Source organism: Talaromyces rugulosus, chromosome I (genome assembly GCF_013368755.1).
Source record: "Talaromyces rugulosus chromosome I, complete sequence".
Taxonomy (NCBI): Eukaryota; Fungi; Ascomycota; class Eurotiomycetes; order Eurotiales; family Trichocomaceae; genus Talaromyces; species Talaromyces rugulosus.
The window spans coordinates 4,636,759-4,654,788 of record NC_049561.1 but is presented as its reverse complement, the minus strand read 5'-3'; the positions used below and the strand labels follow the sequence as shown (position 1 = coordinate 4,654,788).

Here is an 18,030-nt window from a genome sequence, read left to right as displayed (position 1 = left end):
TATACGGTCATATCGGCAGTAAATGTCTCATCGGCAATTGAGGCTAAGCATCGACATGATAATGATAGTCACGATACCTGGTGCAGTGTTGACGGGTGTGGGGCAGCAGCGACGGACGCGTCAACTGGGAGACGCGTTTAGTGCAGTCGCACCCGCCATGACGTCGCCAAGTCGTGCGCAACATTAAACATCCCTCGGGGTCTGTTCTATTTTCTAACAATTAATTAAGGGAGTGGTCTATTTGGTTTTGTTACTCTAGTTCGGCTAGGCGGAAATATTTTCCAACCTACATTGAATTCAAGATTTCTTCATAGTACAAAGGCATCCCGGCGAATAGCAATGAGTCGCGGTGAAATGCTGGAAACATTATCTATCAAATACGGCTTGGTTTTCCGCTGGAAATGCCAGTCCCGACGGTGACTGCAAGCCCATGGCGCAATAAAGGGGGTGTTGGCTGGTCATCGTATGCATCGTATACATCGTGGAATGATTTCCCGATCCGGCGAATACATCCAGCTGGTCCTGGTGGTACCTGCGTCATGCCGTTTGCCACGCTAAACAGGAATGTGTCATATCTGTCAAAATGCGAGTTTGCTTGTCCGTTTGCTTTGACAAAGACGATGCTTGCGAGGCTGGTTGATCATCGCATTTCATCTACGGCTAAGACCGGTCATCTTGTCCGGTGTGGAGCCAGGCTGTGCTAATGCATGCACTCGACTTTAGCATTTAGACGCATCTGAGATCGACAGGCTCTTTCTTGTTCAAGGTTCAATGTTGATCTGAAAGCCGAAAGTTTGAGGCAAATTGTCACTGGTGCCGCTTGCTGGTGGATGCTGTTGTGACTCGTAACATTAAATTTCCGTAACCAGCCAATCGACCCGCGGGATCCACGCCGATGTTTTACCTCTGTAAAAGTATAAAAAGTATCGCATCGAATCATGGATTGCAATTTGGTTCAATGTTGGCTTGCATCAATTGCTGGCTGACTGTGCAGCTGTACCTTGCAGCACTTGACGTCTGGAGGCTTGCAGCAAGTGGCGGCTGACATGATGTCGGTGATTTTATATATTTTATATATTTTATATAATCGACATCAGTGGCGCAAATGAGGATACGCCAACCCCCTTTGTTTGAGCTAGATGTTGGCAAATTAGTTTAATTTCTACTCAAAACGCACTACCTAGAGGTAATTGTTATTAATAATAGCTATCAATTGATGACTGTCCAGTGCCAATAAATTTCCTTGGCGTTGTGCGATGTTATTATGCCCCTGTCAGCATCGCCGGTGTGGTTGTACAGACAAAGAAAGCTCAGTGCACAGACACCACTCCGCTTATTCCTGCATTCATAGTTCTTGCCATTAATTTTGTCAAAAATCAGAAAATCAGAAATTATTACATGTATCCAGATTGATACGTAACGATTTCCTGCACTTGTCGGTGAAGATTGCAGTCCTATTGGAGCGTCTCCACTCTGGCCTCATTGCAAGTATTCGTCAGAGGTTGTGGTAAACCACCCTGTCGTTAGCGATCTGACACACCCGATGCCGCAACCCATAACCAGCATATGCCAAACATCACCAGGACCAACAGAAGAAGAAAAAGCCAGGATCTGGGGCTAGCGAGGCGCCAATGTAACAGGGATCAAGCCCGCTGACTGGCAGGGTCTTGGGCGGGCTATTGTTGATAGTGATGCTCATGTTTTGCTGAATCTTCACTCCTTGTTGCCCTGGCCGGGATAGAATGGCAGTTTCAGCATGGCTGTCCATGTAGCAGACAAAGCAGTGACAAAGAGGCACATAACGAGATTATCATTACAGTAATATTAATATTAACTATCTATCGTTGCATAGTTAATTATAGTGGGGCCTGCCCGGGCCTGGATCGCTGAGCTGCACCCGCTCGCTGTGTCGGCGCCTGAGGCAGCCGTTTGCAGTCAGGCACCGAGGCAGGCAGGCACCCGCTCCCATGGTCGTTCCTGCCCGCCCGGAATAAACACAACCATCAATCATCAGTCACCCATCATCATCATCACGACCATCACCGTCGCCACCCCTTCCTTGCAGCTCTCACATTGCTCCAGTCTCGAGTCTGCCTCTTCACCGCCAGCTGTTTCCTCGGATGAAACTACGAAAAAAAAAAAAGGGCTTCTACTGTCTACACTCTACGGGGTCTGCCCTGATTAGTACATGACGCTAATGCACTGTTGCCGGCTTCCCATAGGACCACGCCAGCCCAGTTCCAACGCAGCTTTGACACCGCGATCTGTCTCATCGTCTGCCGCCTGCTTGCTCCCGGTTTCTGCTCATTCGCTATTCGTTACTCCGTGTTGATATTATCGTCTGGCCTTGTCGTCCCCAGTCGTTGAGCTGGTCTGACCTGAACTTCGTCGCTCGTTTAGCGTCCCTTCTTTATCGACACGGCCACTGCTTCCGCCATCCCATCCATACCGCTTGCTTCGTCCGCAACAAAGAGCTTGCCTCAACCCACAAAGCCGCCTGCAACTCGTCCCTTTGCCCGCTAGTGCTAATTAAATCAATTACGTCAAACGCTCAATAATCAACTGTTTGAGGTGTGTGGGCAGGGAAAAGAAGAAGAAAAAAAAGGTGCGCCTTTCCATCTGCAGTTAACCCAGCGCGCTTTCCTCTAACGGGCAGTCGTTAGTGGTTACACCTGCAGAGCCACCATTACGGCTGCTCTCGACAAGTCAGACACATAATCAACCATTGTCTCGCTCCCCCATTCAACCGCCCTCTTGTCGGTCCCTCACCAGTCACAACCTGGCCCTCCCCCTCCTCGACCCCTGCAATAAGAATAATCTCCAGATAATCACATATCCCACCGCTTCTACGGCTAATTGCCGCCAAAAGTGGGGATTTTTTTCCAGAGACACCTGTGGCAAGACAAGGCTGCGAGGTGAGCTTCGATATGCCGGTAAACAGAGGCACCACCGACATGTCCGACCTGTAGCTAGCCTAGTCCAGTCCTGCGACGCTGCACCCGCTTGATTTCCTTTACTTCCCCCCCCAAGGGGTGTTGTTGGCCGTTTGCCTTGTGGACAACGCATCGACTGCCCAACTTCATCCGGTCCTGGTGGAACCTCGCGATCGCACGGTCATCTGAGTCCGCCCGCCGGGACCGTCGTGCAAGATGCCTGACGGAAACGACGAACATGATGCCGCCCTCCCCTCTGTTCAACCACATGTCCACGCCCACAGACCGCTCCAACGCCCATCCTCTCGTCCGTCGTCCTCCCCGAATCGCCTACCCCCCGATCATACTGTGCCGCTGACTTGTTCGTCTCCGCCCGCTTCGTTCCTGCCTGCAACCACATACGGCCCCGAATCCCCTGTCTCCCAACCTCAACCACCATATTTCTCGCCCAATGGTGCTGCCGACGAATCTCGCTTCGAACAAACCCCATCGCCCGATCCGAGTGAATTCTACCGTCCGTACGTGGTTGAGGATGCGCAAAAGAGTGCTGGCTTAGGTAGACTGCTGCCATCAGATATCGACCCCGGAATGACTTCAATCACATCCACTCCTCGCAATCTATCAGTCACTTCGAAACATCTCGACCCGCCCTTGTATAATCAGAGCTCGACCGCTCGTTCATATCAATTTCGCTCGGTGTCCGGCTCAAGTATATCGTCGGGAGACAGTGTGCCTCGCCAACCAACGAACTTTCGCAACCGGCAGACATCATTCAAGGATTTGATCCATCGCTTCAACCAAAACGCTGACCAAATTCCTCCCATACCGGTTCGATCTTCTTCTCGTGTGTCGTCCCGAGCCCCTAGCCCATCTCCAAACGCTAGCCGTGCTCGTCGGGATACTTCTACTCCTCAAGCGGCTCAACACCAGCGTACCGAGGAGCCTTTGTCGAGCCCATCGAGCTCAACACAGGACATAAGACACAAGCAACTCCCTCTTTACCCTCCTGCAACCCTTCCCATAGAAGCGTCCGGTATTGAAAGTGGTGAATCGCGGCGACCGCTCTTTGGAGAGCTCGTACCTATCGACACTGGGGCGCATACTGTCGGATATGGGATCGCGTCTCATCATCCTCGACGCAGAGGTTCTGACAGCAGTCTTCCTAGTCCAAACCCGCTTTTAATCGACCGACGAGCCGCTCTCGATCCTACCATTTCCCCCTCCTCTCCCACGGCGTGGTACCTCGCCTCTTCGCCATCTTTGGGAGGCTCACAATCCAACTCTGATACTCGACATCATCGTCGTTCGAGGAGTGACGCTTCGTGGAACAATCCAAACTTTCCTTCTCCAGACCCCCTAGCGGACCAGATGGCGGTCGCTTCATTCCGGGTTCCGGTTGCCGCAACCAGCCCGGTCAATAATCCACATTCCAAGTCTCGCATTCCCATCTCCTCCCGACGCACGAGTCATGCCTCCGAATCAGGAAGCAGTTCCTCCCCGTCCACGCGGCCTAGTTCAGCAATGGGCGTTCATACATCTCCAAGTCATGTACCCCTTGCTCCTAAGGGTAGCAGCCGTCTTCCGAAACCCCTCACCATATCAATGCCCGAGATTACAAGCCCCGATAGGCAAAATCGAACTTCTTCCAGTATCAAGTCTCCCAATCGCAGAGATATTGCTCACAGCCATGGAAGTCCTACCCAAATTCGTGACAAGGGCTCTCTCAAGGTATATGTCTCTGCACCTCCTCCGATGATGTCCCCGCCGCTTCGCAGTTCTCGACCACGGAAACAGGTATCAACTGCCAGCACTGCGGCCTCTCGTGCAAAAGTCGTTGATCGGCTCTCCCGTTTCCAATCATCTCCAGGTGAAGCCGACAATGAGGCGAGAAATTCTCGGCAAAGAACGCGGAAGTTGCCTGAATTAGGCAATGTTGATTTTGCCGCTCGACGCCAGAGAATTCAGCAGGCTTTCAATAGGTCAGTTGAGGAAAGTGTCAAAAAGGAAGAGGAAGCTGCCGAACGTCGACGAATTGCGCGGTATAGGAGAGATGAAGAGGTGCGCTCTATGCTTATCCGGGAGGGTGAGCTGCGCAAAATGGCTTCCATGGAATCTCCGTTGACACCTGTTCAACGGCCTCTGAATCATTCACACTCTTTCCGCCAAACAACAAACCCAATCGACGAAAATAGAGGCAGTTCTCCCCTGGCTTCCGAACCTACACCTTCACTTGCTCCGAGCTTGACCATTGATACCAGTGGGGGTTCTTTCAACCATCAGTCCGAGCCTAAACAAGAGAGATCCCACCTCGACTTGGATGACTCTCCAACCTTGGGAGTAACGACTACTCCAAATGCAAACCCACCAGATGCAAAATCCCCATCAATTGACGATTGCACATCTGATATCCCACCTTCCTCAGCAATCACGGCAGCCACTAACGGTAGTGACACGACAAATTTTGACCCGGAACCTCAAACACACTTAGACCATCAAGAGTCGCATCGGAATATCCTCAATCGTATCATGCAACTCCGTGAGTCGAGCTCCAGCAGCGAGTGTGATGAAGACGAAGAAGATGACGAGCCGTGTGATACCGACGAGAAGGAATCTATCCAGATCATGCTTGACCCGAACCGCGGCACATTTTTCTTCGATAGACGGGATAGCAATGAGACTGAAGATAGCAAAATTGACGATGAAACAGATGCGGCAAGTCACGACGACCAAGCTAATCGGTGGAGTATGGCGTCATGGGCTTCCTCAGCCAGAGATCAGCAATCGATACCAGAGTCACAAGGGGGTGCAGTTCCTCAAAATGAGGCTATTGATACAGTCGATCCAGTCGATCCAGTCGACGTTGTCCCCCAGCCGATGCCCCGCTGGGACGAGTCGGTAAAGGTATCCTATAACCAAGCGCCAAACGACTTTCTCCATAGCAAAGACACCATTGGTCCTATGACTCATAAACGACAACAGTCACACCCAGATAATCTAATCCGCCAGGGGCGCTGGGACTCTAAGCGTGTGACGCAGCTTTACCTGCAAGAGCTTGTACGAGGGCGATTTCGCCAGCCTCTTGATCGCCCCTGGGAAGTTCTTCAGCCAGAAGAAGCAGCTGAAGCTGAATCTAAAACGAACAGTTTGACAGATGAACCGGTAGTGGTTCCTCGCGTCCGAGATTTATCTTCTCGAGACCAAATTTCGCGCGCTAGTTTGAGTTTGAGAGATGATTGGGAAAGCGCTTCCCCATCGATTGCAGATTGGATGCAGGTAGCTGCTGGAGACGAAGCCTCAACTGCTCCGCCAAGGAGCAACCCCGATCACAACCTTGCCGATGACAATGCGAAGATGAAGGCTTCGATACATACGCACTCTCAAACCACGCAGCCGAAGGTCAATGATGCTTGGGATGCCTTGGGCCTTGCTATTGACGTTAAACCCCCCGTCGACAACGCCGCGGTTGTTCCTCCACCACAGCCTAACCATAGCCCGCCTCCAGTTCCCGCTGAGTCGGAGCATCTTAACGCCCCTGATCCACAGGTCGCCGTGCCCCAGACAGTACCATCGGGTGTCTACGCGAATCAGCCACCTTCTAGCATTCTTACAAATACTCTCTTTCCTTCGGCAGAGGAACCGTTGTTTAGACACAGTGAAGACTCATATTTGACACAAGGTACATTCACTCCCTCGCCACCGACCTTGGCCTCGTCTGCAACGTCCCAACTTGTTTCAGACATCACACAAAGTGGCTCGCCAACACCAGAGCAAAAGCAATTGAAACAGCGCCGGCATGTCATCAAGGAGCTTGTTGACACCGAATACACATATGGCCGCGATATGAAAGTGGTGGATGATATTTACAGAGGCACGTCAAGCTCATGTCTGGACCTTTCTGTCGATGACGTGCGGAACCTGTTTGCCAATTCCGATCAAATTGTTCAATTTTCGATGAACTTCCAAGATGCATTGAAGCAGGCTGCCAAGAGTGTGTATGTCATGCCAAAGTCTCAACGATGGAGCAGCAAACGAGGTACTCGGAGTACCCGGGGTGGCTCGCCCATCGAGCCGCAATACTCTGTAGCAGATTTAACCAGTATTGAACAAGATGAGCGCACTTTTATCGGCCACGCCTTCATGGAACATATGTCTCAGATGGAGAAGGTATACACCGATTATCTAAAGAACCATGAGGTAGCCAATAAGACGCTGCAAACTTTACAACGCAATCCGAAAGTGGAAATTTGGTTGAAAGAATGTCGTGACTGGGCCATGGATCTTACAGAAGCCTGGAACCTGGATGCATTGCTTGTTAAACCAGTGCAGCGTCTCGTCAAGTACCCTCTCCTGCTATCGCAACTTCTCAATGCGACCCCAGAAACGCATCCAGATCATGCTGCACTAGCGAAAGCGCTCGAAGCGGTCACCAATATATCGGTTCGCATAAATGATCTAAAGAAGCGTGCAGACGTGGTAGGTCAAGTAGTCAGCAGTCGAAAGCGCAAAGAATCCGACGTTCGATCGGGATTTACCAAAGCATTCGGCCGTCGCACTGAGAAGCTTAGACAGCAAGTTGGCCTCTCTGAGATGCACGAAGACCCAGACTATAACGCCCTATCGACGCTATTCAACGAAAATTTCTTCCAGCTTCAAGTCGTCATGCGCGATGTGGAAATGTACACCCGTGAGATCAAGACGGGCATGGATCAATTTAACGAATACATCCTTGCCATCCAAGGGTGCATTGACGTCGCCCAATCTAATCACACTGAGTTGGAAAGCAAGTGGAATCGACTCCGCATGTATGTACGGGAAATTATGAACATCGCTTTACCCGAACATGTGAGTGTTTTATTGTTTATTAAGTTCTTCTAAAAAGTGATTTGGCTAATCTGGCGTAGATCACGGCCGTGCGCAAGGGCGTAATCGATCCTATGCTTACTTTGCTGAAACTCTATGATGGTCCTCAAACCGTGATGACAAAGCGAACCAAGCGACTGCTCGACTATGCTAGATACAAAGCTGTGAAAGATCGAGGAGACAAACCCGACAAGAAAACGACTGAACAGGGAGAACAATTCTCTGTGTTGAATGACGCCTTGAAAGACGAGCTTCCTAAACTTTTTAATCTCACCGCGAAGCTAATGGAGGCTTGTCTCAAGAAATTTGTTGGCATTCAGCAGGAATGGTACCAGTTATTACAACAAAAGATCAGCCCCGTTCTTGACCGATTTCCAGCTGAGATTGCGGGCATTGTCAACGACTGGTCTGCGGACTTTTCATTTGTTGATGCACAGATTTTGTCACTCGCACTTTGCAACGGTGCTTTGCTTTCTGAGGCAAATAGCCTTGGCAACTTCAATGCACCTACTGCAGATGGAACGGCCTCGCCTCGACGACCTTCAACTGTGACCAACACAAGCTCTCGTACCGCATCGGTTGCAATTGAAAATTCTCCTAAAGTATCGTATGACCTTGGAAACGGTGGCACATCCATTCATTCACACGGCTTTGATGGACAGTCAGATCAAACCAACGCCTCGCAGCCATATTTGGCTGGAGCAAATCGTGTCCGAACCAATTCATCGATGTCTGGTCCAAATCGCCCTGGGGTTGCAGAAATTCCTAATGGATATGCTGGCACAGGCGCGCTGGCGAATGCTATGTCTCCTAGACCAAGTACCAGCTCCGTTGGGCGTCCTGGGGAACCATTCCCAGCGGCCCCCCAGCTAAGTCTCGACATGCCATTCATGCGGGAATCGCTCTTACACGAGACCAACACTTTTGAATCTACACCAGGCGACATGACGGCGTCTCCGGCTCGCTTTTCTGGATTCTTCTCATCTGCCTTGCCTATGTCAGATTCTCCCCGACCAGATGCCCACGCTACAACGACTGCAGCGCCGTCGATCAACAATTCCAATCCTAAGGTTTTATTTCTTGCGGCTAGTCTGTACGAGTTCAACATTGATAAATCAAGACGCGAAGCTGGTTACCCTTACCTCACTTACATCGAGGGCGAGGTCTTTGATGTGATAGCTGAGAAGGGTGAATTGTGGCTAGCACGAAACCAGGACGACCCGTCGGGCCAGGTGGGCTGGATCTGGACTCAACATTTTGCAAAGGTGCCCAGCTGAAGGCTCTTCCTTCCATAACAAGTTCGGCTATAGTAGCTCAGCTTTCACATTTAGTACAAACTCGGCGATTCGATTTTCGTGCATTTTTAAGGCGCTTTGCAGGTTTCATGATAAGCGAGATTAACGACAACTACTTCTTTTTCACGACCTTGTTTTTACTATCTCGACGAACGACTTTTCTTTTCGTTATTGTACTTTTTTTCTTTCCCATCAAGCGATGGAACAAGCGATATCTGTATCCTACATTTTTTTTTGTCTACTTCCCCTGCGCTGGCTTTACACAGTCTGCATACATTTCAAATGCGTCCCAAAGACGGTACATGATTGGGAGGCGTTGCTTGTACAGAAATGAATCTGTGATTATTTGCTTGATCTATTTGATACCTTTTTATTTCTTCTTTCATGTCTCACGAGCATATTTCGTGGATGGCACTGCCCCGGACTGTTCATACAATGATTGACGGTGGATTCATTTTTACTTGCTGTGCACTCTGTTGTAGAGGGGCGCTTTAATTATGTAGTGTAGATACCCAGAATACCACGCTTTGCACATGTTTCATAATTTCCAAAAGCGACGACTTCCGCCACAGCAGCTTATCTGGCGGCGATCTCAGCCACGCAGATCAGCCACCGCCGGTGACGTACTGACCCGCCGCCCACACCGAGGAAGGGAGTTGCAGAGTTGAAGTTGTGTTGTTCATGCATCTGATCTCCGTTTGTCTTGCATCTCGAACAGTCTGAATAACCAAGAGACTGGTTCCTTCTCCGCTGCATTTCTTGTACGACCTTTTTATCTTCGCTTTCGTAACACCCAATTTCTCCGATCGGGTACGCACGTCATTGTATACCGGTTTTCCAGTCTGCTGCTTCTTTGCGGTTACTGCGATCGCGTCCAGTCTCACAGAGCTCCTTTTTTTCTTTTTGATATCCATCGTTCTCTACCCGTTCTCTACACTCTACTGGTCTATCTTTTGTGCTCCGAAGACTCCACGATCATCTCCCTAAAAACCCCGGTCCCGCGGTTCCTGCGCATACTTTACTTTCCGCCTCACCAAGGTTGTCAAGAACGCGGGGTAACCGTTGACTTGTCCCATTGACTTGTCCGACTACACGGTGCGTTTTTTTTTTTTTTTTCACCTCCCGTTTGAATTGAAATTTAGAGCAATTGGCCTGTTTTGCGCGTTGGGTACTGATGAGTTGGTTGCCTTAACGTTAGACGACCAACCCCTTTTGCGCGACTGAGATCCGCGATTGTCAAGGCGCAACACTCTGAACGCCGGACTTTTTGAAATCGCAAACAACGTATTATACCTTGAATAGCAAGACACAAAATGCGCGAAGGCGGCCTGGGGAAACTGCACAAGAGGGTGATGGGGAGGTTTGGCGAGACTGTATGTGAAACTGGCTGCTTTTTTCTAGCACCGCTAACTGGTTCCTGGCAGTTACATCCGGATGACGCCTATTTGAGCTGTAAGTGACTATATTGATTTCTTGCCATGATATTAGCTAACGACTCTGGGGTTTAGATTATGATATACGATGTAATGTCAAGGAGCGCGTTCAAATAATCTCATACTGATCGGATGCAGTGATGCGGGAGGATATCCAGACACTGAAAAACGATTGGCTTACGGATAATGTAAACACGATCACAATCCTTTATGCGAAGTGAAAACTGACTGGGTAATTAGGTTATATCGTTTTGGGAAGAGTATGTGGAACTGCGCTTGGACGAGTGTGTTGCCAGTGTTGACTTCATTTGCCCAGGTATCTTGAGCGCGAGTTCTTATCGAAATACGAACAGTCTAATATAGTCCTCCTTCGCCCAAGCATGTCCTTTATGCTACTCCAAACGCCGGACCCCCGCACACTGCGCGATGCTCTTCCAGACTTTAGCAAAACGACCCATGTCTTCCTCCCGATAAACGATTGCCGGAACGTGTCCGAGGCTGAAGGGGGCACGCACTGGTCCCTGCTCCTAGTCTCGATAGTCGACTGCATCGCTTTCCACTACGATTCTCTGCCCCCGGGCAACAGGATGGAAGCATACACAATCACAATGAAGTTCAGCGCGCTGCTGAACCGACCCATCCGATTCGTGCATCTAGATGACTCACCGATGCAGGAAAACAGTAGCGATTGCGGCGTCTTTGTCTGCTTGAATATACGTCATTTACTGCTGGACCGTCTGTTACGTACGAATTCGCATCAAAAGGTCAGCATGAGCTTGGCTGGGAAACGCGTCGACGCCTCGTCGGGTCGGAGGGAGATGCTCAAGATCGTAGATGGGTTTCGGAAAGAGGGTGTTCGACGGAGATCGTGGGTTCTTCTTTCTTGAGAACAGCCTGTTCAATCACGCTAACTCGGTTTATAGGCATAGTTCCAGTCCATCAGAGCGTCATTCGCGGAGTCCTCCCCGGATTGATTGAGTACATTTTCTTCACTTTCATAGCTTTTTTCCCCGCAACTCAATTGAGTTATATACGAGTCCTTGTCATTAGCATGGTGTTTTTTGGTTTATTTGTTTATTTATTTTATGAGGAAAAGCGAACAGAGCATGAAGAAACGCTTGATATATACATTCAGAATAAAGGAAGTTGATACACATGAATGGCTCAGGAAGGTGACCTGGGGGAAATGACAATTGATGAATTGAGAAATCAAAATCTTTTATTACTTAGTGCTTTTGCTGTTTAGAGAGCTGCTGTCAACTAGTGTAGCCGATACATGTACAGGGAAATCCCTTATGGTGGTAAGCTGGTAAATTCAGTACGAAATTCAGCTTGAAGATGGCAGAAACTAACTTCAAATCGGGGTGTCTTCAAAATTTCAAGAGATGCTATTTTGAATTCTGACGGCGTACCGACCACTGCGTAGGTAGTAAATACGGTTTATCAAAACAAGTATACCAACCCATCTCCCCTGATGCCCAAAATCTCTCTAATATGCCTTTTGCCTTTAGTGGCACATTTGAACCCTCTCCATAACTCATCTGCGGAAGGCTTTTCATGATAAAAGCACGAATTTCCGCACCAGCATTTACCGCGTCAACACCTAACACCAACACTGGCCAGATCAGCTGCCCACCAAAATATGGGGAATTTAATGCCTTTTTTAAAAGATCGTATAATAACTGGCGACACTCAAAACGCTTTACGGTCAGTAAATGGCTCTGAGGTAGAACCAAAGCACTCTGTAGCGAGAAGATGTAGTATATCGTCACAGAAACTTGCATTATACGTGCTAAAAGAGCCCATGCCGCCTTTGATGGCCTGTTTTCTGCCCATGTGTCCGGCTGAAAAGCATCGATATGGCCAAGGACATCCCAAGCCTCTAGTGTGAGGCATCTGGACTCTGTTGATAGACACACCGAGCTTCGTGCGCGAAGGTAATTGGTCCTCGCAACCTCCAGGAAAAGTGGTGAAGGGAATGGCCAGAAAGAGTGGAGCAGATTTCCATAACTGATTGATATAGCGTCAACTTCGGCGAGTAGTTTAGATGTCATGACAACATCTGACACGGGCGATGACGTGTCCCCGGTAACTGCAATACTGTGGGATAAAGTTGTAAGAGAAAAAGTCTTTTTTAATTATTTCAAACACGTACCTAGCATAGCAAAGTAGAAGTGGCCCTACGTCTGGCCCCGTCATGCCATGTATACCGCCATGCAGCGCAATTAGCTGTTGAAAGCCACGGAGATGCCACCGCCAGTGTTCTGACTCTCCTTGGTGTGCCTTGCGCAGCAAAATAGTTCAGTGCGGGTTAATGACGGCCTTGGGCTCACAGATAGTTAGACTCACATCAGCGAGGACTAATGAAAGGATTCCGTTAAGAAGGATATTGAGGTTAGTTGAGAGTTTCTCAGAGCGAATTTCTTCATTCAGCGAACGGAGAATCAGACCTCTAAATCGGTAGTATGTGTTTCTTATCCTCAGTTCGGTTGATTCGATGATACAGCGCCATGCAGACCATATTAAGCCTGACGAAATCGGGATTGGAAATCCCCACTTTTATATGAGCTGGCTGGATCTTTAAAACGGACGGATTGTCTCCGAGTTCATTGAGGACTACCTTAAGTGGGTACATTGCGCTGTTATCTGAGCTATAAGTTAGTCTTGGTCCGGTTAAATCCTTGCCAGGCTGGTTTTCTAATAAGCGTACAGTATTCTATAGCCTGAAATATTGCGTCTTCATTTGCTTCCATTGGGAATGGAGGAACAACAAGATCTTTAGGGCTTTCGGGGTCGGATTGACTATTCGTATCGGGTTGCGAGTTCGTCTTCGCCTTGGTCCTCCACGTCCACGCTTCAGACTTTCCCGGCGTAAGCCACTTAAGCCTCTGAGGCTCCGTCTCGCTGTACCCAGGGCAAGGAATAGCCGTTGCAGAACACCGCTTGCATTTCGGCCGCGTGAAGTCGCAGACCAAGCCACGCCATCGACACTCCCAACAGTGACGTTTGTAGATCTCGCTCATCGTAAGCAGCCAGAAGGAAACTGGGGAGTATCGGAACTCGACCGAACGGGGTTCTATGCAGTATTAGCGGAAATATTTGCAGTCTTGAGAATATGGGGAACTTCGAAAATACTGACCTAGTTCTCTCTTGGTAGGGAATTTAACCTAAACGGGTAAGATAACGGATTAATTTGTTGGTGGGAAGTCTAAACTATTAAAACCATGAAATTCGCACCAAACTAGGAAGTATAATAGAATGGCCAACAAGAATATGAAGGAAATAGGAAAATTGAAATCATTTTATCTGTTCCTTTCTAGCCAGAAACTCTTATTGATGTGATTATTGTCTCTACAGTTTACAGTGTTGGGGCGATGAGGCGCAAATTCAACGCAAGTTCACGCGCAATTCACGCGCAAATTATTCAAGTCAATTCCACTGTGGAGCCTTGCATGTAGACTGATCCATACGTGTCTCGTTATTAGTTAAGTATTCGGCCCCCGCTAGGTTTGAGCTGTGGATAATTCTCGGGTACATGTAGGGATGGGGAAAGGAATGCTGAAGCGCAAAGGGAACGGAGAAAGTAGCGAAAGACTGTCGGAATATATTCCAAATAAAAACAGAAACACGTTTTTATATCAGGTGATGTCGTCTTTCTCTATGCTTTGCAAGTTTGTTGAACCTATACTATACAAATATTTCAGTGCTCAGAATGACAAATCATTAAAAGACAAAAGCCAACTATTCCTTCTTGTATTATGTCAAGTAGTGGATGTTGGTGGATTTTACAATATGCTAAGATAATCACGACTGCCTTCTTTAGATTATGTCAATTGATAAGTACTAGGTTTTAAAATATGTGCTTCTATTACGCTATGCAAAAAGACGGCTCAAAGAAAATCGAGTATGTACAGGAAGCTCGAAAAAGTGCCTATGGTTAACAAGAAAAGAGACTATTGGCGTAGTATGTAAAGAATTCAGATGCATAAACAATAAAAGGTATCTCCACGATGGCAATGTTACAGGCTAGATGAAAGCCCAACCGAAACTCAAATAATCCAAACACCGTCTGTATTGTATGGAAGTCACCTTAGCTTTACTGCTGAGAGGGGGTTCTCCCAGCCGCAGCTGACTTCTCATCGGGTCTGTTGGCGGGCATCGCACCCTGAACATATGGAGGTGGCGTTGATCCCTCGACGTTCATGGAGCGGTTTTGAGGCTGGCCATATTGGGGCTGACCATATTGCGGGTAGCCATTTTGAGGCTGGGGTTGTGGTTGTTGTTGATATTGCTGAGGACCACCCGTGTAGTTCATCTGTGGCTGATAACCCGGAGGATAGTAATAGTTCTGCTGCGGGGGAGGCGGAGGTGGAGTGGAATTTTGCTGATGGCCATGTTCCCTGTTATGTGTTAAAACTAGGTGCTGACAGGAAGAATGTGTGTCACAGAACTCACCTCTTGCCCATCTGGTAGCCGATAGCTCCAATGAGACCAGTTTTGAGAAGACCCATGTTGATTGTTGAGAATGAAGAATGGATAAATAGTATTCCAGAAGAGCAGATGGATGGGTATTAGGAAGTGTGAAAGCGTGGATGAGTTGTGATGAAGGATAGAAAGTCGAGGTAGGGGGAGTATTTATACCCCGACAAAGGGGGGACCAGTGTACGTAAATTTAGCTACATAGAACGGTAATAAATCTATTCTCGCGAATCGGAGAACTCGCATGTTCAACTGCCAGCATTGTACGTAAATTTGACTTTATGAATCTAGGTACGTAAATATTTACTTTGGCTAAAATTAGTGCGCAACGTTTTTGCGCGCGGGGATGATCCGCAGTGGGGCCGGCAATGGCTTTGTTCCGATGATCTTTTCCAATTTAGCCCTTTTTATTTGTACGTATTTATTTTTCTGGAAACTGAAAATTCAAGATTGTCAAGCTTTTTTTTACGTCAGAACCTAATTGTGTTAAGTATAAACATTGTTTATGTCCTTTGCCTTGGATGTTAAGCTTATTTGGCCACTATATCCCCTTTCGACTAGTTAAAATAGTATATTTAAACACTTGTCCTCAACTATGGTTGGTTTTCTTAATAACCTTGGAGAAAGTTAATGGTTACTTCTAGGGCTGGGTCATTATTGGTTGGTTATTCTGATGATAAGCTGGATTAATAATAGTAAAACGTTTCGCGTTGAAACAATCTGAAATTGAAATCGGGTGAGCATGCGTGCATTAACCTACATGAAGTTTATTTTAAGGGCAAAGCTAGCTTTTTTTAAAGGTAACATTGAAGAATTTATTTTCTCCAACTTAGCCTAGGTGTTTGATATGTTTTCCATGCCGAGCCTAGCCATCTAAATGCCCTGATGAAAAATCCCATGACAGTTTCGAAGCTACACTTACATAAATAAGGATTGCAGGGCGACCATTTGGAAGCTCTGATTGGCTGGAAGTGTAGATTTACAAACGATTGGTTTACTTTTTGCGTGACTGGCCAGCGGGTTTGGCTCATGCCACACAAGAAAATGTGACTTACGGCCTCATTCTGAAGACAAGCCATCTCACTTCTCTCACCTACAAGTATTCAATCTTTCAAAAAGCAACAAAGAAAAGTTCCTGGTTGTCTTGAAAATTGAAGCAATGGTGGCCTCTACAAGTCCTTCTCAGAATTCTCAGGGAATCTTGAAGCTCGAAAATGTATGTCTTTGATGTTACTCTGCGCGTATTATCGTGATACGAGAAACTAGTCCCAACAAAGACAGAGAAACGCGACTCTCTTCGAGCAATCGAGAAAAAATATCAAAAGGAATGGATCGAACATCGCTTATTTGAAGTTAACGCCCCGGGGCTCTCCTAGTACCCCGTCTCAGTCAGTCCTGCGGAGCTTCATTCTGCGATACCAAAGTTCTTTGGAACAATAGCTTACCCATACGTTAATGGAGTACCGCATCTTGGTCATGCGTTCACGGTTAGTTCTGAATCTTGGTTTTTTCGAGATGGACTTTTAACAAGGCTTTCGGGATGAGATTTTTGAAAACGAGATGAATTTGCTTACAAATGAGGCCATAAAGCACTACAATGAGTAAGCTACCCCTCTGATTACTGCTGGTGTTTACCTCTACTAACGGCTCCAGTACTTTCTACAAGTCTGCTCTGAAATGTGCATTCTATGATTTTACCACTGCTCATGATAACTATCGTGCGTCAGCAAGTGCCACCGGAATTGGTAGATAATTTCCAGAATTTGAAATATTCATGTAATCGCTAATATTTGAACGGTCGGAAATTAAAAGTGAATGAAGATAACCATCTTAAAGCAATGATTAATTACACATGAAGGTCTAAGGAGTAGCTGTTTTTTGCTTCTTTAGCTCAGAATGTGCCAAATAAATCGAAAATGGTATAATATTAAATTCTTGGTCAAATTTGTGTCAATAAGTAAATACGTATTATTATTTCAAAGCTTCTAGTAAACATAGAGAGTTCTCTCGGAACAATGTCCGGGGTGACCCCCACGTTTGGATATTAGTGGGTCCCGGCAGTTCCTATCTTGGAATGGCGGGAAGTACGGAAGCCTATTTCCACTGTAGCACAAGCAACCCCACCCCCTACCAACGCTACCAACAGCTTCAACTCCTTCGAATCACCCTGATATACAGCTTCACCTTCACTCTGTGCGCCTAGGTTGTTACTTGATCATGGGCTTCCTGCGAACGACAATCCTCACCGGCCTTTTAGGCACGACCGGAGCCGCCGCGTACCTCGCCGCCAAGAACCCCGTCATTTCGCCGCTTGCGGCAACGGATGCGATATGGTCTTCTCGGCTCTACAAACAGCACAATCCGTCCAGGAATCCTGCTACTCAGGACTACAGTGTGAAGCGCATTCCGCTGAGCAAGATCCGTCCTGAACTGCTACAAAAAGAGGGCGATCTTACTCTTGAATTCTGCCGTGGCTTGTGGAGTGGATGGGGTGGGTTTACACTTGCGCGAACACGCGAGTATGTTTTATTTGGAGCTATTAGCTAATTTCTAGCTAGGCTATGCCATTCAGCGAAAATATCTTGACTACAAATGGCGCGGTCCCGAAACAGCCAACCAGCTATGGACAAGCCAACAGCTCGCGACTAGCAATTACGACAAGGGCACCTTCATCACAGATCACTTTGAAGTCCTCGAGAAAACACCCAATGCCATCACCATCCGCTGTGGCGATTCCCCGCGCAATCAACCGTTGAGAGGCTCCGATGGTCTTTTCATCATCAGCACAAAAATCGACAGGGAGCGCGAGGAGGTTGAACTGCAACTCAAGAGCTGCTTATATTCGAGTCAGGGAACAGTCTCCGGTGTCAAGGGGCCGATGCCACCGTGGATGGAGGAGTTGCATCAGTGGTATGTGAGGATCTGGTCGGAGACTGCGTCGTGGAAGCTTTTGAAATAGTGGAATTTGTTACGAGAAAGCTCTTCCTTATACTTTTATTGCAGGCAAAGCGATAGCTTTGCACCACCACC

The 18,030-nt window shown here is 47.8% G+C and overlaps 4 protein-coding genes across 4 annotated transcripts; 3 read left to right on the top strand and 1 right to left on the bottom strand.

Annotated features, from left to right (window-relative positions):
* Positions 1-3,149: 3,149 nt before the first annotated feature.
* Positions 3,150-9,070, top strand: TRUGW13939_01577 (uncharacterized protein; the record flags this gene model as incomplete). Its single annotated transcript, XM_035484776.1, has 2 exons — positions 3,150-7,775; positions 7,835-9,070. 2 exons carry the CDS (start codon positions 3,150-3,152, stop codon positions 9,068-9,070), a joined length of 5,862 nt encoding a protein of 1,953 aa, XP_035340669.1.
* A 1,331-nt stretch (positions 9,071-10,401) lies between these two features.
* Positions 10,402-11,499, top strand: TRUGW13939_01576 (uncharacterized protein; the record flags this gene model as incomplete). The annotated part of the gene is made up of 6 exons (XM_035484775.1): positions 10,402-10,461; positions 10,513-10,540; positions 10,660-10,709; positions 10,762-10,781; positions 10,838-11,389; positions 11,445-11,499. The coding sequence occupies 6 exons, from the start codon at positions 10,402-10,404 to the stop codon at positions 11,497-11,499; spliced, it is 765 nt and encodes a 254-aa protein (XP_035340668.1).
* Positions 11,500-14,617: 3,118 nt separating this feature from the next.
* TRUGW13939_01575 (uncharacterized protein) lies at positions 14,618-15,032 on the bottom strand (the record flags this gene model as incomplete). The annotated part of the gene is made up of 2 exons (XM_035484774.1): positions 14,618-14,921; positions 14,977-15,032. The coding sequence occupies 2 exons, from the start codon at positions 15,030-15,032 to the stop codon at positions 14,618-14,620; spliced, it is 360 nt and encodes a 119-aa protein (XP_035340667.1).
* A 2,185-nt stretch (positions 15,033-17,217) lies between these two features.
* Positions 17,218-17,959, top strand: TRUGW13939_01574 (uncharacterized protein; the record flags this gene model as incomplete). Its single annotated transcript, XM_035484773.1, has 2 exons — positions 17,218-17,491; positions 17,559-17,959. The coding sequence occupies 2 exons, from the start codon at positions 17,218-17,220 to the stop codon at positions 17,957-17,959; spliced, it is 675 nt and encodes a 224-aa protein (XP_035340666.1).
* Between the last annotated feature and the right edge of the window lie 71 nt (positions 17,960-18,030).